This window comes from Tenrec ecaudatus, chromosome 6, assembly GCF_050624435.1.
Source record: "Tenrec ecaudatus isolate mTenEca1 chromosome 6, mTenEca1.hap1, whole genome shotgun sequence".
NCBI classification, from domain to species: Eukaryota; Metazoa; Chordata; class Mammalia; order Afrosoricida; family Tenrecidae; genus Tenrec; species Tenrec ecaudatus.
The window spans coordinates 30278843-30302937 of NC_134535.1; the positions used below are offsets into that span (position 1 = coordinate 30278843).

At 41.2% G+C, this 24095-nt stretch overlaps 1 protein-coding gene across 1 annotated transcript in view; it reads right to left on the reverse strand.

Moving 5' to 3' along the window:
* The window catches only part of CFAP54 (cilia and flagella associated protein 54), a 355855-nt gene that overhangs the window by 38107 nt on the left and 293653 nt on the right, over window positions 1–24095 (reverse strand). The window contains exons 65-66 of the mRNA XM_075553212.1: window positions 13453–13559; window positions 3347–3485 (exon numbers count right to left, since the gene is read on the reverse strand). Coding sequence (XP_075409327.1) covers window positions 3347–3485; window positions 13453–13559 — 246 coding nt within the window. The remainder of the gene's footprint in view (window positions 1–3346; window positions 3486–13452; window positions 13560–24095) is intronic.

Sequence of the window (24095 nt, forward strand, 5' to 3'; positions counted from 1 at the left end):
TAATTGAACATCTGGTGGTAAATCACATTGTGGTAGCTGAGGAAATGGACATGGATGTGCAAGCAAAATTCCAAGACATCTGTTTGATGACAAACCCAAGCATAGAGCACAGAAGCCCTACCTGATGGAGAGTGGCATTTTGCACAGGCTAACCGTACCTGCCTGACGGATCGTCAACCAGCTGGCCTCACAGCTTTTACAGTAATGAAAAACGCACCTACTCTCCTCATAAATTCAGGCTAAATGTCAACAGGTACAATCTGAAAATCAGAAGAGTGTCCAACTTTGACACTTTCAAAAATACAAACTACAAATGAGATCCCTTTAAAACAATCCAAAGAAAATGATAGCTTCCTTAACATAATAAAATGCTTTGTGATTGGTAGCCAATCAAATAACAATGTAGCAAAAATGATTTAAGGCAAAAAAATAGACATGCCAGACCAAAAGTAAAGAGAAAATTCAGGCAAGTGAAACTGAGGTGAGGATTCAAATGACAGAATCTAGTCTGGAACACGGCAATGAGAAGGTCGAGAAGGTCCAGAATGACAACTGGGCACAGACACAGAGAACAACCGGCCCGGATCAGAGCAGGAGCACGGGAGGCTCCCAGAAGAGAAACCAGTATGACGAGATCACGGAGAAGTGTGAACTCTTCCGTCAAATTCAGAGGATGTGAACACTTGGGCAAACTGCATGAAGGCTATATGAAAGAGCTCACGTGACTACTGAGAAAAAGTAAAGAGAAAGACAAACCACGGAAGCAGACATTAGATCAGGAAAAAACGATAGCATGCTCCTTGACTGAGCTCCAACTACTTGGAAAATGTGTATAGACCCATACAAGTTGTAAAAACTGAACGGTGATTTAACTAAATTTCCTGATACAATGGTCCTGGAGAGAAGGGGAAAGCAACGGTGGGAGGAAGGTCAAAAGAACCCAAACCCACTGTCATCAGGTTGTCTGGGCTGCACGGTGATACGCTATGGGGAGTGAGCGGAATGACGTGGTCCTGTAGAGAGCGGGAACTGCCTACTACACCTTAAAAAGAAAAGTGAGTGTTATGTAAAAATAATCCATCTGGAAAAAGAATGTTTGAAAACTGATTGTGGTAGTAAACACACAATTCTGCTGGACGTGATTGAACTATGGAATGATTTGATTTATGTATTAATCCCAATTCATAAAAAAAATTCAAAGAAAAAAAAAAGAACCCCATGCCCCCACCAAAATAAGTACCTGTAAGTCTTTTGGGTTGCCATTAACACTATTAATCAAGAGTCTGGCCCATCTTGGTGGCATTGCATGAAGCTTACATGGTCAGTAAAACTCAAGTGGCAGTTATAACGTGGACATTTTAGGAGCCACGCTTCCTGCCGTAGGGACTTGTGACGTTTCTATGGTAGATACACCACCAGCTTGGATCTATGGAGACATAGGGCAGGGACCCATGGAAGATGATATCTAGTCTTGTATGACTAACATTCCATACTCTCGATTGACGTGACAGCAAATAATAAGAGCAATAGCTAAAAGAGAGTTGAAATTTATTATCCCCATCCAGAAAGACTTGTGCGGTCCAGGAGAGGTACAGCAAAGATTGCTGTGGGAAACTGAGGACATGGAAGAGGATGTATGTGGACCACTTTTCTATGCTCACGACAAAGAGTCTGGAAGGCCAAGACGGATGGAGGAGGACCTTCACATTTGTGAATGGGAGATTCATTCCAGGCACATTCTCTAACTAAAGATCATCCCTCACAATATCCCCCCGTAATAATTCTACTATAAAAATACTTCTCACAGGCACATGGCTGATCACTATGCGGCTAGACCCTTATCTATAGGAGCAGACATGTTTCTATTGTTCTCCATGCCCAAGAGGTGGTCAACGACCCTCTGCCTGCCCTCAGTACTGGCACTGGGCTACTCCCACAATGGGCCCAGGCACACTTAGGTAAGACACTGCCCACCTTGTTTTATATGTGATTGCCTGTGATTGATGAGGCTTGCTAGCTCCAAGATTCTATAAGCCCGTTAAAGAATACATTCTCTCTCTCTCTCTCTCTCTCTCTCTCTCTCTCTCTCTCTCTCTCTCTCTCTCTCTCTCTCTCTCTCTCTTCTCTCTCTCTCATTCCTGGATTCATGGAAGAGCTGAGCACCCTAAACTCTGTCTCTTTATTTTCTTTCAATTGCACAACAATCGCTCCACAGGACCCTCTCGATTATAAGGCTGGTCCTAACAGATTGCCTCTATCATTGTAAGCCTTTTAAACCCGCTCGGTTTTTTAAAGTGGGTGGCCACAATAATTAAGATGTCATATTAATGCATCAGTAAAAAAATAAAGAGTAGTTTGGGGAGAACATGCATTCATGAAGCCATTCATTCTCAGAGGCTAAAGAGCGTGCGCTCTATCTCTGAAGGAGGAGGACCACTTTCAGTGCCTTTTGGACCCATCACACTTTTCCCTGGTAGGAAAGTAGAGTAACTTATCTGACTGGTGAGTTTGGGATGCGCAACATGTCATGCAAGGCCCAGCCCCTTCTCGGAAAGCTTTGTTTCTCGTTTTTGGAGGTACGCTAGCGGCAGAAAGCTCTCCTCTGCTTCCCCTTCCAGGAGGCTGGGCAGGGCGCAGGGAGAACAGGACATCTGAAGCTACTCAGATGTGCCCGATGACTATGTAACTAGGTGGGCAAGTTTTTCCAATGCAAGGCTAAAATATTAATAAACTCATTTGGCCATAGATCTAAAGCCTCGTTCCCTAATCAGCTTTTCGGCAATGATGCTGACAGTTGGATCTGTCTCTCATGGCTCTTTTCTCAGTTGATGCAAAACATTCTCCTCCTAAACCCAAGCATCCATCATCACAAAAAACACTCAACTGGGTGATCAGATGAAGACTAATAAACCTTTTTCATCAGAAAAATTATATGCATATATATACAATCTGTTTATTTGAATTTCTAGTGTCTCCGCACATATGGGTAATGAAAGTGCTTAAATAATAAATTTGCAGTGAAAATAATGTTATAGCATTACAGATTATTGTTTCTTAGGATTCACAGTTATAGATGAATAATTTCTCTCGAGTAGCTTTGTTCTCATTGGCTGTCAGACTTTTTAAATTAGTATGCTTAGCAGAGCTTTGAAAGACGCATTGCACACAGGAGAGAATAGTGCCTTGCCCAGTATCAAAGGAGAGAAAGTAGATAGCAAGAGAAACACAAAGCTCAAGTTTGGTTACATCATTGTGTTTTGATGAAATAAAACACAATTTAAGTAATTATGTATAATGCCATTCATCCTACAACAGCCATGCAATTATCCATTATTTAATAACTTACTTCTATTTCTGCATCAATTGGTTTCTCTCCTGCTTCTATTTCAGTTATGCTTTCATTTGAAGTAACTTCAGGAACTGCTGGCAACACAATTCTAGCTATTTGTGCGATGTTAAATAGTTTCTCATGAATTGAAATAACACTAAAAGATAAAATATTTATTTTTATTAGAAAATTATAAGAGACATTCATTTACTTTCAGAATCAGTAATATACATATGGTAAGCCTGCTGTTATTTAAAGATTATACTTCTGACATCTCCAAAAATCATTTATTCAAACACTCCTTCTGAGTACGTGCTAGCTACTTGGGACTCTTCTGGGTACTAGAGACCCAAACACAAGCAAATACAGTCCTAACCTTTTTTTTAAAATCATTTTATTGGGGGCTCATACAACTCTAATCACAATCCATACATACATCAATTGTGTCAAGCACTTTTGTACATTTGTTTCCCTCATCATTCTCAAAACATTTGCTTTCTACTTGAGCCCTTGGTATCAGCCCCTCATTTTCCACCCTCCCTCCCTCTTCTCTACTCCCCCATGAATCCTGATAATTTATATATTATAATTATTTTGACATATCTTATACCATCCAACATTGCCCTTCACCCACTTCTCTGTTGTCCATCCCTCAGATAGGAGGTTATACATAGATCCTTGTAATCTGTTCCCCCTTTCTCCCTCACTTTTCCTCCACCCTCCTGGTATCACGACTCTCACCACTGGTCCTGAGGGGTTCATCTGTTCTGGATTCCCTGTGTTTCCAGTTCCTATATGTACCAATGTACATCCTCCGGTCCAGCCGGGTTTGTAAGGTAGAATTGGGATCGAGATAGTGGGGTAGAGGAAGCATTCAAGAACTAGAGGAAAAGTGTATGTTTCATCTTTGCTAAACTGCACCCTGATTGGCTCATCTCCTCCCCACAGCCCTTCTGCAAGGGGATGTCCAATTTCCCACAGATGGGCCCTGGGTCCCCACTCTGCACTCCCCCTCATTCACAATGCTATGATTTTTTTTTCCTTTGATGCCTGATACCTGATTCTTTCAACGCCTTGTGATCTCACAGGCTGGTGTGCTTCTTCCATGTGAGCTTTGTTGTTGTTTCTCAGTTAGATGGCCACTTGTTTATCTTCCAGCCTATAGGACTCCAGACTCTATATCTTTTGATAGCCGGGCTCCATTAGCTTTCTTCACCACATTTGCTTATGCACCCGCTTTGTCCTCAGTGATCCAGTCGGGACAGGCTGGTGTGCTTCTTCCATGTGGGTTTTGTTGTTTCTTAGCTAGATGGCCGCTTATTTATCTTCAGGCCTTTAAGACCTCAGATGCTATATCTTTGGATAGCCGGACATCATCAGCTTTCTTAACCACATTTGCTTGTGCACCCGTTGTCTTCAGCAATCATGCCAGGAAGGTGAGCATCTCAGAATGCCGAATTGTTAGGACAAAGTATTCTTGTGTTGTAGAAGTACTTGAGTAGGGGCCCACTGTCCATCTGTTCCCTTATTACTAAACCTATAAATATATGTACATAGATCTATTTCCCCCCTCATCGTATATAAATATATTTACATCTGTATATGCCTGTTTTTAGAGGGAAAAAAAGAATCCTAACCTTTATACATGCTAGTTATACACTCGGAAAAATGTAAAAGATCAAACTGATTTAAGGAACATACCCAATGTACTGTATAAGATGAAAATAAAGGAAGAAAATCCATATCCACATGAGCAAAAAATAAAATCCACAAAAAGACTTTATAGCTAATATTAAAAAAGATATACTCCTATGTAAATTTTAATGTTATACTGTGGTTGACGTGAACTATGACAATTTAACAGTGGCTTGAAAGGGTCAATGAGACCACCAGTGATTAAGTGTGTTATCTATGTGAGAAGAATAAGGAAGAAGGAAATTCAAAAACATAGAAGGAAGGCAGAAGCCACAGTGACAATGACGCTAAAGATGGAATGGTTCATTGGCCAGCGGACCTTGGACAGAGCATACTCTGAAATCAGAATATGAAGTGTTCGAAGGGCAAAGAGCCACCGGTATTGGTGGCAGAGACTCCATACACTACAGCCACATTACGTGTGTGTGTGTGTGTGTGTGTGTGTGTGTTCATTCAGAAAAGGAGACACTTTTATAAAAGAGGAAATGGTCAAAAAAAAAGTACAGCATCATCAGGGATTTATTCACAATGTCAACTACCCAATCTTCTACAGTATGCTGTTACTAAGATACAAGGGTCTGCTTTGTCTGTTTGTGCAATTTTCCCGTCAACAAGAGGCCAGGCTCAGTAATGCAGAGAAAATGGGGAAGGATATTTGAGAGAATAGGATTAAGGCTCAAAGGAATAATCGATTCAAGGTTCTATCTCACACTAGCCATGGAACGCTCTCTGGAGTTCAACCTCATGATTCCTTCTACTGACAGATGGGCATGATAAAGCCCACCCATTTAATTCACAGTTTTGTAAGGATCAAATTACTTAACTATATAGCTTCAATCATAAAGAACTATATAGTTATAAGATTGTATTCTAAAACACCATTCTTCATTTTAGTAGAGAAACAAATTATTTGTTTCAAATATAAACAGAGCTTTCTTTTATGGTATTTGGAACTACAGGAAATATAATTTATTCTTTTATATTGGGGTTGCAGAATAGAACTCCAGGAGGAAATGGGTCTCTAGCTCTGTAAAGATCCGTTTAGGACAGGCAAGGCAGTGTTGGGCCTTTGTGCAAGGAGCATGCTCAGATCATCCTCCGGCTCAGCATTAGGGCCAAATCCCATGACTTAGTGGCTCCCACCTTTGTAGCCTGTCTTACTGCAGACCTCCTTCACCCTTTACCCCGCCCCCACCCATCCCCACCCCATCCCCTGGCCTTTCCAAGTCAATACCTGGATCAGCTTTATTCAACCTCTATCCTGGCACTATGAGCAAGCATTCCCTTTGGGTGTGACCAGCCTCTATAGTCTCCGCTCTCATTGAAGGATGCGTGGGTATTCTCTTACCTTGTGTGAGAGGTATAAATACGGATGACAGAAGATCCTGGTTAGTATGGAAGAAGGAGGCAGAGAAGTTAATCTTGAGCAAAATGGCAGTTATTCAGGTGGTTGTTTTTTTGTGGCCTCGAGTCAGTTCCAGCTCACAGAGCCCCTGTGTGCTAGAGTGAAACGGTGCCCGACCTACACCATCTTCACACGTGTTCTTATGTTGCACTCCTTCTTGCAGCCCATCAAGAGATCTTGTCTAAGATCTTCTCCTTTTGAGCTGTCCCTCGACTTTACGGTGTGTGATGTCTGTCTTGGGGGACTAGAGACTTGCCTCTCCTGACAGCATCTCCAAACTATGTGAGATGAAGTCTCACCATCTTTGCTCCTAAGAAGCATTCTGGCTGTACTTCTGCTAAGACAGATTTGTTTGTTCTTTTGACAGTTCGTGGTACTTTTAAGATTCTCCACCAGCACCATAATTCAAATGCATCCATTTTGTTCGTTCTTATCCCATGTGCGACATTTACTGTGTATGAGGCAATTGAAACCGTGGCTTGGGTCAGGAACTTCCTAGTCTTCAAAGTAAGAGCTTTACTCTTTAAAGTCTTGTGCAGCAGATTTACCAAATGCAAGGCTGCTGCCCTGAGGACTGATTGTGAACAACATATTTATGTTATGTGAGATGGGATTCTTGACAACTTCAACTTTTCCTCTATTTATCATGATGTTACCTATTGATCCAGTTGTGAAGATTTGGGTTTTCTTTACAATAAGTTGTAATCCACATTGAAGGCTGCAATCTTTGATCTTTTATCAGCAAGTACTTCAAGTCCTCCTCACTTTCAGCAAGCAAGGTTGTCCCATCTGCATATCACAGGTTGTTAATGGCTTTTTCCAATCCTGATGCCCCATTCTTCTTCATATAATCCAACTTCTCTGATAATTTTCTCAAAATATACATTAATAAGTGTGATGAGAGGATACAATCCTGACACACACCTTTCATAAATGTTAAACCATGTAGTATTTATTCCATGTTCTGTTTGCACAACTACCTCTTGATCCATGTACAAGTTCCTCATGAGCCCAATGAAGTGTTCTGGAATTCCCATTCTTCTCAAGGCTATCTCATTTGGCATGACCCACGCAGTCTAATGCCTTGGCATGGTCAATAAAACACAAGTAAACATATATCTGGTATTCTCTGCCTTAAGATACGATCCAATTGTCATCAACAGTGATATTCCTTGTTCAATGTCCTCTTCTGAATCCAATCGGAACCGTGGCAGCTCCCTGTCCATATATTATTACAACCATCATTGGATAATATTCAGCAATATTTTACTTGCACGTGATATGAATATTATTCTATAATTTGAGTATTCTGTTGGGTCACTTTTTTTTTTGAAAGGGTACAAATGTGGATCTCTTCCAGTCAGTTGACCAAGTAGCTCTCATCCAAATTTCTCGGCATGGACTAATGAGTGCTTCCAGTGCTTCATCAGCTTGTTGAAATATTTTAATTGGTATTTCTTTAAATCCTGGAGCCTCGTTTTTGGCTAATGTTCTCAGTGCAACTTAACTTCAATATCATTGGTTTTGTGCTCATATGTTACATCTTGAAATGGGGAACGTTGACTAGTTTTCTTTTTTGGTAGAGTGTATATTATTTCCTTCTTTTGATTATTCCTGCATTATTTAATATTGTGTCTAGAGAACCTTCCAAAATTGTATTGTAACTTGAGGCTTGAAACTGTTTTCGCATTCTTTCAGTTTAAGATATGCTGAGTGTGTTCTTCGATTTGGGTGTTCTCACTTTAGGTTTCTGCACATTTCTTTATAATATTTTACTTTGTCTTCCAGAGCTGCCTTTGAAACTTTCTGTTTCGCTCTTTGACTTCATCATTACTTGCTTTTGATCTGTCTGTCTGCTCTACCATGAAGAGCTGGAGTCAGAATCTCTTCAGATACCTGCTTTAATCTTCTTTTTTCTTTCTTATATTTTAATGACTTTTTTCTTTCTTCTTGTGTGTTCTTCTCGGGATGTCATTCCAAGCTAATCAAGTCTTCTGTCATTGTTGTTCAATGCAACAAATCAGTCCTTGAGATATTCTTAATTTTCTGGTAGAATATACTTAAGGTCATATTTTGGCTCCCCTAGATTGTTTTAATTTTCTTCAGTTTCAATCTGAACTTAATATGAGCAATTGGTGGTCTGTTCCACAGTCAGCCCCTGACCTGGTTTTAGCTGCTGATATTGAGCTTCTCCGTTATCCCTTCCACAGATGTAGTCAATTTGATTTCTGTGTGCTCTGTCTGAGAAGTCTGCCATTTGTATTGTTGGAAAAGGTATTTGTGATGAAGAAGTCATTGGTCTTGCAAAATTCCAACATGTAATCTGTGATGTAATCTGTCACCAAGGCCATATTTTCCAACTACTGTTTCTTCAAGCTTTTGCATTCCAATCGTCAATAATTATCCATGCATTTCCTGCATGCTCAATCAATTTCAGATGGAAAACTAGGCTAGAGTTTTTTCAGTTTCTGAATCACTAGCCTTAGTGATTGAAGCATAAAATTGAATAATATTTGTAATGATTAGATTTCCTTGTATGTGGGTAGATATTATCCTATTCCAGACAGCACTGTACTTCTAGGTGAATCCTAAAACATCTTTGTTCATGATGAGCACACCACTCCTCTTGACTCCACCATTCCTGGCATAGTAAACCATATGATCTTCTGATTCACAATGGTCACCATCAATTTACTTCAACTAGAAATAACACCTACAATGTGGACCTTTGTGCATTTCATTTCATTTTTGACTACTTCAAGTTTTCCTAGATTCACAGTATGTACATTCCCAGTTCTGATTATTAATTGAGCCAAGCTCCATCAGCAAACGAAGGTCCTGAAGACTTCATTCCTGTAGGCTTTACTCCATCCGCACTACTACGGTGGACTCTCAGTGGAGAAGGCAGCCCCTGATGGCCTAGTGGTTACTTATAGGGCTGGGATCCACAAAGTCAGCAGTTTGAAACCACTAGCTGCTCTGTCATCATGAGTTGGAATCAACTCAGTGGCTATGAGCTTCTTTCTTTAAAAATTATTTATTTATTATTGGTTTGGGTTTTGATTCTGACTCGAGAGGGGTTTCTGGCACTATCTCTGATAGTATTCTGCTTTTATTCAACAGGCTTCCAGTATCCAGCAAGATCTCACTGCTGTCCATAAGGTTTTCAGTCGCTAATTCCTCAGAAGTAGATGGCCTGTTCCTTCTTTGCCGTCTACTCTTCATCTGAAATCGGTTCACTTTCGGTGACACTGCTGGCATTTGAAATACCAGTGACATAGCTTCCAGCATCACAGCAACGCACAAGTGAGCAAAGTCCAACAAACTGACAGGTCAGTGGTAGAGTTATTCAGAGACCTTAATAACCCTTCCCTACACATAACTCTTTATATATTTTAGTTATCCTCTTGTTGTAAGAAAAACACAAAGAATTAGAATATGTCTTATGAAAAATTCACTTAGAAGAGAAACTGACATGCATTACAGGAGGAGATTTGCTCAATTTGCAGGTTATCCAAGTTCCTTCTTTCAATATTTTTTTAAATCTAATTTTCAGAGCCCTGTTAGCGTAATTACTCCTTGGCTGCTAACCAGCTGAGGGCAGCAGTTCAAACCCACCAGGAATTCTACTGGAGAAAAATGAGGCTTTCTACAAAACTGAGTTGCTTACTAAAGGATGGTCAAGAAGAGGATCTCCACATATCAATCTTATACTGCACAAGAACACAAGGCATGCCATTTGTGCATGGGGATGGTAGGGAATTGTCCACTTTGGCCAGTGCTGCCAAGGAACAATTCAGATGTCAGGTACTCTCCTCTCCGAATGCCTCCGTGATAAGAACATTCCCGAATTTGGGGCGATCCCATTGTTACTTGTGAATGCAGCAAAGCTAAGAAGGCCTTGAGATAGGAAGAGCCTGTCATTTTGATTCCATTCCCTATTAAAAAAATTATTTTCACTACTTTTAGATTTTTAAGGCCAGTACATAATTTCCTTGCTTAGTTATGCTGGTCTAAAGCTTGTACTTAAATTTTTCTCTGTTTCACTGGAGGGGAAAAAAGAAGATAAAATAGAGTGAATAATTGAAGTTATGTCAGTTTCTGAAACAGCTCTTGTTTAATTCTCTTTCAAGCAAAGCCAAGAAGTCTGGCAAACTGAGAGTGGTGGAGCCTGAACAAGACTCCCCAGGAAAGGACAGGGCAGCACCAATCCCCATCCACTAAGCACTTATGAGATGACTCACAGGGCAGAGAGCAGTGCCCCTGCTGCTACTGTGACACACAAGGGGCCTGGAATGACACCTAACCTTTACCTGTGCTTTTGGTCTTACGGTGCATGCTTGCATATGTGATCTGGCTCGATCCCAATAATAACCCCAAAAGGTACGTAGAGCAGGTAGTACTATTTCCATCTTACAAATGAAAAAAAGGAGGACAGGGTCCCAAGGGTGATGAACAACAGAGTGAAAAAGAGCAAACTGCTGTATTAGGACGTGGTTTCTCTTCATGGCTGAGTCATATGACAATGTAAATATTGATCACATTCTATTTCCCCATTCATTTGCTGCTATTTCCATGCGATAGCATGCATAGACCTTCAAGACATTCTACTGGGTGAAATAGGTCTGGCACAAGAGGACAGATATGATCCCACTTAGATGAAATACCCAAAGTAGGCAAATGTACAGAGACCAGAGTCTATTTGAGACAACCAGGAGTGGGAGGGAGAAGGAAGAGAGAGTCATTTCTCAGGGGCATGAGCTTCTGTTAAGGGCAATTGAACATTTTGAAAATAGATAGTGGTGTTGGATACACACACAGTGAATGTGATTAATTTCATTTAATTATGCATGTAAATATAAAATAGCAAGTATTTTAATTATAGGATGGTGAGTCAAAAATCACTATTACAAAATCAGAGAAATTTTCATTAAACAGAAGTGTAAAAATATAACATTACTATTTCTTGATGTGGCCTCCATCTAGGTCTATATAGTTTTCGAGAAGTATTTCCATCTCGCTGACCCACCCCCAGAGAAGTCTGTGCGGTTTGATTGACACCATGTGCAAATAGCAGTTTGGGTGTCCTCAAGCAACCTATATTCTCTCAGTTGGAGAAACAACATGAAGTCTGAAGAGGCAAGATTAGGGTGATTGTATGGATGGGCTAAGGCTTCCCAGTGAAATTCTCATAGGACAGCCCGTCATTCTTGAGGAATACACAGCTGTGTGGTTGTGATGGGGAAAAAATTCTCAGTGCAATATTCCTGGCCTTTTTCTCACCAACGCAGTTTTCGTGCTTCCTAAAAATTCTTCCTAAGAAGTCTCTATGATTGCCCTGTGTCCTTCAAGAAATCTGTCCCTGTGTAATTTTGAAGCATCGTTGCCTATGTCTATTGTGCTGATATCTCTGCCTTGAATTTAGATGGCCCAGTAGAGTCCCTCAGACGCCACTGTTTCCATTGGACCTGGCTCTCCATATTACATTAGGAAATTTAAGACTTGACCCCTGTTGGGATTTGCACTATAAAATCATCTTCGGCAGCTTACATTCTGTTTAAAAGACTGATGGAAAGTCAAGTCCTTGAGCTTGCCGAACTTCGCGCAATAATTTGGGGACCCATGCAGCTGAAACCTTGCCGAGGCCAGGGCGTTCACTTAACATTGCAAACGCCCAGCCACATGTGCTCCCGGTCTTAGTGGCTCGTGCATCAAGGGTGACGCTATGGCCTTCTTCCCCCGGTTTCAGTCTGCCTGCCACAGTGCCTTTATTCTCGAAGGTGGAGGTCTTCCCCCTCTTGGTTCATCTTTGAGGTCTTCTAGACATTTCGTAGAATGCTCAAACCATTTTTTAAAATCCAGTTGTTTTATATTGAAAAACATTCAAAGAGTTGTGTGCATAGCTCCAATGATTTGGGAAGATGTCCGCTTGAGTTTTCTTAAAATTTTGATATTAGCCCTGATGTCAAAATCATTTCTTTGCCCGGAACACACGAAAAGATCCTGTGTGCATGTGTGCACATGCATGCATGTGTGTCACTCTATGGACACTAAGCCGAGAATACTACTGAGAGTGAATTACTATGCCCATTCACTGATCGCACAGACATGTTTAAGCATGTTTTGTTTGAAATAAACCCATGTATGCAAAATTGGGAAGCCTAGCAGTGATTCTTTGTCTCTCTCACTTTCTTATGTGTGTGTGTGCGCACACACACACACACACACACACACACACACGGGCTTCAGAAAGTTTGTGGAAAAGTGGAATTAAGAAATAAGGAAATGTTTTTACTAACTTTTTCATTTGTATTGATTCATTTATTTTTTGCATTACCTTGTAGAAGTAACTTTTTTCTCAATTTTTTTGGTGTGTATAGTGCAATTGTCCAAGCAAGGACAAACATTTCAAATATAAGAAAGTTGGGAAAGTGTCACAGGAAAAGAGAAAAACCTAGCATGAGCAAATGTTGGAGAGATGTCATGTTTGATGGAGAGAGAAAAACAACCTGGCTGTAGCAGACACTGGTGACTTAGGAACTATTATAAAATAATATGCAGTATAGAGGGACAGGTGACACAGGGGGATTGGTGGAGTTTGAACTGGATTTTTTCAGCCCAATCGGTTAATTTCGGAACATGTCAATATTATGTGCAAAATATAGTGCATAAAGCTAGCTACGTTGTACTCTCAAAGGATCTTTATGAACTGATAAGAATTTTTTTCCTGAACATCCTAGGCACTATTCTTCTTCTTCCCATTTTGCTGAAAAAGAGACCAAGGTACAGAGTGATACTGCCTGAAATTGTGCAGCTAGTAATGGGCACACGTAGAATGTAAGCCAAAGCTAACTTCAGAGTTGATGGTCTTCGCCACTGCACTATAGGAGGGAAATGGAGATTCTTCTGAAACTGTTTTGTGTCAGTCCTCCTGTGAGCTACCTTGTATACCATTGAACAAATTTGTCCCTTTGAGACATCATCTCAGAGGCTAGAGATCGATGGGAGAGCCATCTGTACTTGCCTGTTCAGTGGAACCCACAAAGAGCCGACATATAAACTGCTGGAAGTGAGACATTTCACATCTGAAACCTTCACTGGCTTCAAGTTATAGGCATACAATAATAAAACCTAAAAAATAAAAGACATGAAATTTAGCATCACGATTCTATTTCGCAACTTCTCACTATGTGTCTCTTCTTTCCATGGTCACAGTCTCTCTGTGCAGTCACACACACACACACACACACACACATCACCCCTTTCCTCACTCTAACAAAAACAAACAGCTCTTGGCAATCAATTCACGCTGTAGCCATTTTCCTTTGGTTTAAATTCTGACAATATTTTTAGCACCAGTCTCTACAATAAAGACTTATTTATAGTTATGGGATCATAAAATGTGAGCTTCATAGAATCTTAAAAGTGCTTTTTATCAAAGTCCTTCATTTTGATTACAAGACACACTCAGAGCTGCCGGTCAAAATTAAGTAATTAAACACAAGCATTTGTCTCTTCATCAGTGGTTCTCAGCCTTCCTAATACTATACCCCTTTCATACAGTGCCTCATATTGTGGTGACCCTTAACCATAACATTATTTTTGTTGCTACTTCATCACTGTCATTTTGCTACTGTTAGGAATCCGGCGACCCCTGTGAAAGGCTCATTCGAACCCCAAAGGGGTCACGACCCACACGTTGAGAACCGCTGCCCTGCATCCTTGGAACCCACAGTAAAACAAGTACAATGGAATATTTTTTCAAGGCATAAATCCACACAGGCAGGAAGAACAAAGAGAGGAGGTGAAGCAGACAGGAAATATGGACAACAGTTGCAAGGGTGCAGTGGACTCAGCAGAGCGCAAAGGCTCTGTACTAAGTGCCTTCAGAGTGGTGCCAACAGGATGCAGCCCATGAGCTCTGGAAGCGCTGAAGAACACAGGCACACGGCATCCTGTCAGGTGGGAGAACGGGGGACGACAAATGGGGCAGTTAGATGCCATCCCCTCATCCTATCTTGTCCCGTCCTTTGTCTCCTCTCTGCTGGCTGATCTTCCATTTCGCTCTCTCCTGGGATTCAATCAGAGGGGCTCTATGCGCAGGGGCTTTGGGCACGGAGAGGAAGTGCCGTACTGAAAACCAGAGAATGTAGTGAACGTCTGTATTCGAAACGCGATACTTCTCTACCCTATCTCCCAGCTGGTTCCCAGAATTAGAAAAACAAAATGAAAACAGGCTTATGTAACCCTTCTCTGAGCAGGAGTCTAAAATAATTCTCTGGGGAAATTCACCAGTCAAAGGGAAAAGACCTACAGATACTGACATTTTGGCATCACCCAGTGAAACTGCTGGTTCCTTCTGCAGTTATGCTACCATGAGGTTTATGAATCAATGAGCCTGATCCAATATGCTCTGTAGTGCTTCACTCTAAACATGACTGGACGGCTAAGGGTTGTTAGACAAGTAATGGAAGGGAGAGACCAAAGTTCGCAAGAGAATAGAACTTGTAGAGTCAGATACAAGACAGAGAGCAGAAGAAATCCATAATTCACCTCCACAGAGAGAAGGAAAGCAATGTTGCATCTGTGAAATGAAAATGTCGTTCTGTGGAAAGTGAAACAGAATGAGAAATAATATTTGAAATGTTAAGAACCAAAACAGAATAATCAATGTCTAGTTAAGCAGTTGCTATCAAGTTGATCTCAACTCTGAGCCGTCTCGTGTGTGTCAGAAATAGAATGGTGTTACATAGGATTTTCTCTGACTAATTATCTTGGAAGTAGTCACTAGACCTATCTTCCAAGATGCCCCTCGTAAACTCGAACCTTCAATGTTTTGGTTATCAACTGAACATCCCAAGCATTTGCACCACACAGGAACAAATGTCCAATAAAAGTTTTGAAATATACAATTGAACATATCCTCCCCAAATTAAAATATAAACTTCAAAAGATACTTAATAGGGAAGAAAAGATTTTAAAAATTAAGACATTCAATCCAAATGGTCCACTAGCTGAGTGAAAGAAATTCCAGAAAGCCATAATTAATAAGGGGAAGTAATTATCCACCAAAAACTATCTCTTTAAACAGAAGAACAGTACTCTCCAGATTAGAATGGTACAAAGGATGACAAACCCACACTAAGGTACATCCTGGAACTTCACAACACATGGACAGAGGGAAGATTCCCAGACCTTCCAGAGAAAAAACTTACAAAGAACTGGAAATCAGAATATGATGTGACTTGTCCATAGTTGTGGAGTATTATCAGACAGAGTGGTACCCCTACATTTTGAGGGGAAATTCTCTTTAACTTAGAATTCTCTTTAACTTAGAATCAGACAGGTCAACTAGTGGTTTCTGTGTTTTAAAATCAGGTAACGTGTGTATCAGGGCCCAATCCTTTCTTTATAGTTATTCATTCTGTATGCTGAGCAGAGCATCTGAGCAGATGGAAGTTGTGAAAGAAGATGGGACCAGGATCAGTGGAAACCTCACTAGAACGTGTGGTATGCCGGCGACAGACCATGCTTCCCGAAAATGAAGATAATTTAAAGCACTTGCTGATGAAGGTCAAAGTTTACACCTGAATGTAAAAACAAAAAAAGCTTACAGATGGACTTCAGAACAACATTAGGATGAAGACGATTTCTGCTTCCAACAGTTTTATTCTACTTGAATCAACGATCAACATCCATGGAAGAGCAGCAAATTGTGTCACAAACACACACACACACACACACACACACACACATTTCACCACGACCTAACATAAAAGCTGTGAATGTACTTATGGCTAATGTACATAGGCTACTTAAGCACAACCAAACACCTCATAGGATTTGGTTTCTTGGGTTAGGGTTAGGGTATCAAAGGGCACCTACATTAATTGGTCAGCAATTACGACTAGTTCTTTCATTCTGTCTCCTAGTTTGTTGCATAGCTTCTAAGGTCTTAAAAGCTTTCAAGTGGCCATTCAAGATACAACAATTGATGTCTATTCAGAGCAACAAAGAAAAAAGTCAGGAATTGAGGAAATGGCATGTGTTCCTCATTACCTCCAGTAACAACTACCTCCTTTGCCATGAAGATCTGCATGGTTGCCAGCTTCCATTACTGAATCCTCTGATCAAATATTGTATAGTAGAATACTGATCAAAAGGGGGAGAACAGAATAGACTTTCAACTTTTGATGAAATCCGCATTTTTAGAGCTACTGAGGCTGGATGAACCTCTGAAGTCATTGCCCTGAGATAATCTGGGAACCTTAATCCAAAATTTTCCTTTGAAATCTTCAAACCAAGCAATAGTTCAACTTAATCAGTAAAGCATCTGCCTTGAACACTATGCTTTTCAATAGAATTATCTGTGTGGGATCAAATTGGTAAATAGCAACCTGTAAGTCTCCATAGAAAACTTAGTGGGCAGTGATATTGTGTTAATGGGGAAAGTACAATTTGGACAAGAAGGGTGAAAATGGTTGCAGAGTTTGGAAACTCTAGTTAATATCACTAAATTGTACATTTAGGAATTGTTGCATTATTTATTATATGTCTGCATATTTTCAACATCAACAACAAAATTAATTATGTTTAAAAGAAATCAAATATTACATTGCATTGGAAAAAAAACTAATGCAAAAGACCTTTTGAACGTTTTAAAACGCAAAGATGTCGCTTTGATAACTAAGACACGCCTGACTCACATCGTGGTGTTTGCAGTTTGGAACAATGAAAAAGAAAAACCGAAGAACTGATGCATCCAAACTGTGATGTGGGTGGTAAGCATTACGTCTCAGAAGAAATTCAACTACAGCCGAACATTCCTTAGACGATAGGATGACGAGGCTTTGGCTGGCTTGCTTTGTTTACATCACCAGGGAAGATGATGCACTAGAAAAAACCATCATGGTGGGGCAAGAAAGCCAGCAGCGAAAAACGAGGAACCCCCTCAATGAGATGAACTGTGAAACTGAGAGAGAACCTTGGAATCTGCTCCTAGACCCTCAAACCTTCCGCTGGTCACCTGTGTCTCTTTATCCTGCCATGCATTTATCACAGCCTTTCCTAAAGTCACTTTTTTGCAGTCTGGTAAGTTCTTTGAACAAGAAAAGCAAAGGTAAGGAGAATGTAGCATTTAGCATGCAGTTGGAAGATTTCGTGAGCCCCAGTGAGTACTGCAAACATTGTGCTATAACTAGATTAGAAGAATATGACGAAGGGACGAGTGTGTGTGTGAGAGGGGAAACGGTGCTCACACGAGCATGCTGACTCCTCCTCTCCAAAGTGATATGCTAAGTGGGTCATTGAAAACCAGACATGGGAATGTAGAATTTAGCCATGGGAAAGAAAACACCATAAAACCCCAAAAACGTTGAAAGAGTTGAAAGTCATTGCACCTGAAGAAGGACATTTGGGGTGGGAAGGGTTAGTCAGAGGTCTGAACCTTACTATTAGTAGTATCAGTTTTTTTAAAATGGAGTTGATTTCTTACTTTCTCGCTGTTGTATCTTGTTATAATCTAACCTGGCATACCGTATGCACTCAATAAATGCTCTACTAATTTATAAGCAGCTCCATAACACATGCTGTTATGAAGAACACAATATGAGGAATCAGAAGGCTTCAGGTCTCAATTACGTCGGTCACTAATGTGTTATGGCAAGATTCAAGTACCTTTATCAATATGAGAATTACGTAGTTCCCTCATCTGTTAAATAAGAATACCAAGTAGATTTTCTCTCAGTTTTTCTGAAGCTCTGAAAACAAATGAACGAGAAGCCAAGTAGGTTTCCCATGACCCCAACGATAAAAGCTGGCATTTGGGCGGCTCCACCGTCGGCATCATTGTAGCTATTGAAGCGTCTGGATGGCCTGGCCTTTGTGCACTGTGGCATCACTCAGGGAACTTTCTCGATGTGATAGATCGTTGCTGCTGCTGCTAGGTGCTGTGAAGTTGGTTCTGATTTCCAGTGACCCCAGGTACCGCAGAGGGAAGCTCCGCCTGGCCCGGTGCCACCTTCATAGCTGGTGCTGTCTTTGAGTCGACGCTTGCGGCCTCTTGTTGCACATCTTCTTGATGGTCTCCTTTTCCTACGACCCTGCACGTCACCAAACAGTGTGCTCTTCTCCAGGGGCCAGTTCTTCCTGGCACTGTGTCCTAAGCAACTGAGACGAGGTCTTGCCTTCCTCACTGCCAAGAACCATTTGGCTGTACTTCTTCCAAGTCTGATCTGTTCATTGGTTTTCTAACAGCCATGGTATATTTAATATTCTTCACCAACACTATAATTGAAAGGAATCAATTCTTCATCAGGTGTCCTTATTCATTGTCCAGCTTTTGAATGCATGTGAGGAATTAGAAAATACTATGACTTGATCTAGGGGCACCTTGGTATGCAAGTTGACACCTTTGTGTTTTAACACCTTAAAGCAGTGGTTTTCAACCTTCCTAATGCCATGACACTTTGATACAGTTCCTCATGTTGTGGTGACTCCCCCAACCATAAAATTATTTTCATTGCTACTTTGTCACTGTAATTTTGCTACTGTTATGAATCAGGCGACCCCTGTGAAAATGTCATTCGCCCCCAAAGGCATCACGAGCCACAGATTGAGAACCGCTGCCTTAAAGAGATCTTTTGCAGCAGATTTGCCCAGTGCACTTCATTGCTCGATCTCCTGACTGTTGCTACCACAGGCATCAATTGTGTAGGCAAAGAAAATGAAATCCTGACAACTTCAATTTTTTTCCTCTGTTTACCATGATGTCGCTGATTAGTCCAATTGTGAGGATTTTGACTTTCACTGTATCGATTTTGGTTTTATTGAGTTATAATTCATACTGAAAGGTGTTGTAATTCTTGATTTTCACCAGGAAGTGTTTTAAGTCAGTCCTCTTCACTTTCAGAAATCAATGTTTCACCATCTGCATATCATAGGATGCTAATAAGGTTTCCTCCAATCCTGATGCCAGGTTCTAATAACTCTGGTGAAAGGATACAAGGTTGATGCACATTTTCCCTGATGTGAAGCCATACTGCAGTATCACCTTATTCTTTTTTTATGTCCAGGTCCCGCAGGCACAATTAAGCATTTTGTAATTCCAATTTTCTCAACGTTATTCATAATGTATGATGAGCCACACAGTCTAATCAATGGTGCAACCAGTAAAACAGAGGTAAACATCCTTCTGGCATACTTTGCTTTAAGTCAGATCCATGTGACATCAGCAATGATATCTCTCTCTCCTTGTGCTACTCGGAATCTGGATGCTCTGCTTCTGGCTTCGATTTTAGTGAAGGCAGTTCTCTATGGATGTCAGGACTACTGCCTAATCACCAGAGAGATATTAAAATGCACTCACATATTCTTATTCCGTGAGTCTGGGGTGAGACTTGAGATGCATTTCTAATGAGCCTCCGGAGGAGAGCAGAGCGTCTGGATATCAAAGGACCTGGGCCTACTAGATGGCACTCCTGTCTCGTTTCTGCACGCAACCTTTGTCATCTTTACATCGCAGAAGCTAGACGGAAGTTTGGGCCCTACGTTGAGGACCAGGCTGTAGCTAATAACTTGGTCACCTAGATCTAGCACCTCAGAGGTGCAGACACCTGCAGGCTTCTGAGTTAGATTACTCCTGATATCCATCCACATAGACCAAGCCTGTTGGCCCGGGTCCTGTTTTATTCTGACGTGGTTGTTTTCCCAGAAGCACAAACTTTTCTTCCTTCGGGATGCTGTTAGGATAGCTTGCTGGTTTGGAACTCTTGGGCTGTCTAGCTGCACTCAGCTCCGCAGAGGCTTTTGTTGTAGTTCTGATTCCCTCCAAGTCAGGCCTCCCATGCTAAAAGGAAGAGCCAGCGGCTGACTCTCTCTTCCTTCCCATCTGTTCCTTTCTTTCCTTCCCTTCTTTTTAAGGACAAAGAATTCCACCCCCCACCCCCACTTTAAGCAAGCTGTAAGCCCAGGGCAGGCATCTTTGCCTCCCGTTTCTTCTTTCTTGTTGCTGGATCATCATTCTCAGCACGTGGCCTTCTCCTCCTTTTTAAGGCTGAGCTGTGGTCTTAGGTTTCTTCGACGAAAAACAGTTGTTCTTTGTAGCTATTTTAAAACCTACTGTATGGAAGGCCCATTAAAATGACAGCTCCTGAGAGCCTCTTTAGTTTATATGCCTAGGAGATGCTGAAATTGCTGAAAGATGTCAAATTTCCAACCAGGGTCCAATGAATATTTTTAAGGTAATTCTACTATATTCTGCAAAAGATAATTTTGACAAAAAGTATAATACTTTAAGAAATTGAACTGAGAAAAAGAAATGAAGAAATTTAACTCCAGGAAGACACAGCATAGAGACATTTGTCCTACAATTTGACTAAATATTTTTTATCAAAATTCCAGTGTTTGTATTTCTATTTTTCAGCTGCCAGTCCACCTGGCTTATTCCGAGCATTTCTCTTTCAGTGTAGTGAGCAAGCTGAGGTGGGTCACATACGTGGGCTGAGGGCAGTGGTCCTGGCTGTTATCCAAGTATCCCTAAATCTCTGAAAAGTTTAAATCCCTCAGTCAGATAGCCATTCTACTTCATCACTTTCCCGTTTAGAGTCTAGAACTCCTTAGAGCCAGAAACACTCTCGGAGGCCTCCTTGTGGCACCATGCTAGAAAGCCAAACTGGGATCCAGGTGGCTTGTATTTCTCCATCCTGTCTCCTAGTTTCTTCTTCTGTACAATAGGGTGAAGGAGAGTACCTGGCTGATATGCTTGCTATGAAATGAATGTAAATGAAATGCCGGGAACACTTGTAAGTATGGACACAGTGAGCTCTATGTCCATGCTTACCAGCGTTGCTCTCTAGTATGTTCAACGAGTTTTAGCTAGCTCAAAACAAAACCCAAAATAATTGGCATTGAGTCCCTTCTGACTCATAACAACCCTTCAAGCAGGGGAGAGCTGCCTCTGCTGGTTTCTGGACTGTACTTCTCCATGCTAGTGGAAATCCTTGTCTTTCTCTCCCTGGGTACCTGGGGTGGCTTCAAACTGCTGACCCTGGTGTTCGCAGCCCAGCGCATAACCCACCACACCACCAGTGCTCCTCCTTTAGCTGGCTACCACAAGGAAGTCCTAAAATGATGAGGGAGTAAGTGCTCCAATAGATGAATATTTAAATCACCAATCATATTTCAGAGTTCTCTTCCAAAATCTAGCCCCCCTGGGTCAAGGAACGTCTAGTCCTTCCAAGTGAGTGCTTCTCTATATATTTTCACTGTGATTTACTCTATCAAGCACTCTTTTTTTAACCCTGTCCTGGAGCACACACACTTAAAGGAGGGGAAATGTTCCCAAACTAAGAATCATGAAAACTGCATATTTTGTGTCTTTGTTAGCAGCTGGAAGGTGTGTCACCTGTGTACACCAGAGTTGTTAGTTGGTGCTTTACTTTTAATCTCTGTCTGACACCAACGCACGCTCCCATGTTAATCGCCGGGTCCGGCGGTGGATGGATGAAATGGTTTATTCTGATGACTCCGCCTGAAAGGCCATCTTAGCCTTTGCCTCCTGACTCTGTTCCTGGAGGAGCAGTGTGAGGACATCTCGGATCACACTGTCCCTGACTTCCTGGGAACGACAACTACAAACGTGATGTTTCCCTGACCTTGTGAAATGAAACCTTAGACTTCTCTTTTTACCTCAGGCACATTGTTCTCCCAATTTGTTAGCCTTCTCTTTTCCCTACCTTCTATTTTATCCTTCTTTTGTTTTTTTTTCTCTTTTTATTTCTTTTGAGAGAGTGAATGAGTGAGAGAGTGAGTGAGTGAGAGAGTGAGTGAGTGAGTGAGAGAGTGAGAGAGTGAGTGAGTGAGTGAATGAGTGAGAGAGTGAGTGAGAGAGTAAGTGAGTGAATGAGTGAGAGAGTGAGTGAGAGTGACTGAGTGAGAGTGAGTGAGAGAGTGAGTGAGAGAGAGAGTGAGTGAGTGAGAGAGTAAGTGAGTGAATGAGTGAGTGAGAGTGAGTGAGTGAAAGAGTGAGAGAGTGAGTCCTTTTGGTTCTCTTGCGAGTCAGTAAATGATTCCATCAAACTGAATATCAACTTATCTGAGAACATTCATTGTGAACAAGTCACATAAGACATTTTCACTGATTGTATGAAATGGATTCTGAGTTTTTCCTTCTACTTAGCTCCGTGAAGCATGCTGATGACCCGTTGCTTTAATTCTATAATCCCTACGCGGCCGGGGAGCCACATTTTGAAAACAACTGCACTTAAACTTTCAAAACTCACCCCGCCACGTGGACTCCGACTCACGATGACCCAATGCTCTAGAGAGTTAGGGTTTTGAAATGGATTTGGGAAATACAGCCTAAATTTGGTTGGGAAAGAACAGAAAGAGAAGGATGTAAAAACATGAGGGGAATAACTTTAAATGGTTTTGTGGAGCGATATTTTAAAATACCCTCTTTGTGCGACTAGAAAGAGGCATATAAATGAGCAGGCCTCGGGAGCAGGTTGCTAGGCTGGCACTGAAGGAACGGGTCACCTATGGAAGTAGTGCTCAAGAACCAAGAGAGGCTGGCCTGGGGTGTTCAAGGAGCTCACCAGGGTCACAGGAGTGGAGGAGCAGCAGAAGCTACTGGAGACGCAGCTAGAGGGGACAGCACTCAAGGGATGGGAAGTGCATGAGACGGCCAGTGCAGAAGCCACACAGCAAATAAAAATGCCGAGAAGGGTAAGACTCCATGGCAAACATTTTGTGGATAAAGCCTGAGGTTCTTGCAGAAAGCTGCAAACAAAGGCATCCTATAGTGGAAGGTTCCTTTGCAAAGAGCTATATTGACCAACTGTTCCATTTTTAAATGCTGGATCTGTTTCCAAGAATCTCCTAAGTGCTCAATTTCCAACTGATATTCAACTGCTTCTGGATATTGACCCACCTGCCTCTTGCCTCCAATTAGCCGCGTGACAAATGCCTACCCTTGCTAATAAACATGAAAATACATTGTAAGTGTAATACCAACTGATAGGCATTTTCATAGAAAATCTTTCTTTCCCCCCTTATTTGCTAAACACGGTGACTTTGCTAGTTAGACACATTTTATTCTCTTATCGGTAGAACTTCAGATATTGAAGTATCTATTAAAGTATGTTGTGGTGAAACTTTTAAAAGTGCTTTTAAACCATTAAAGATAACAGAAAATGTCAAACAAAGAAAGGGAAAGGCAAGTCAGAGCAGAGGACAGCAAAAACTGAGAAGGAATACCAATATCTATTCCTTGTAGATAGGATAAATATGATTCATTTACATAATGACAACACTGAAATGAACAAACTTCATCTACAGCTCACTCAGCAGCGTGGGAGAATCTCACAAGCATAATATTGAGGAAAGGCAGACAGAAGAAAGAATAAAAACAGGCAGAACTAAGTTATGTTTTACAGATAGAAATCCAGGTTCTTCCTATACCCTTTTGCTACTGCAAACACTTTAAAACGTTTCTCGCTTATTCTACCAAAACACCGTTCCGCTTTACTCAGAGATTCGACTCACTCTTTATGATTTTACCCTTCCCATTTGAAAAACCAAAATGAAATCTATAGACTCATGCCCATTGAGATTATACTAGGGTTGTTCCCAGTGAAATTGTGCAGCAACGATTACAAAAGTTAAATA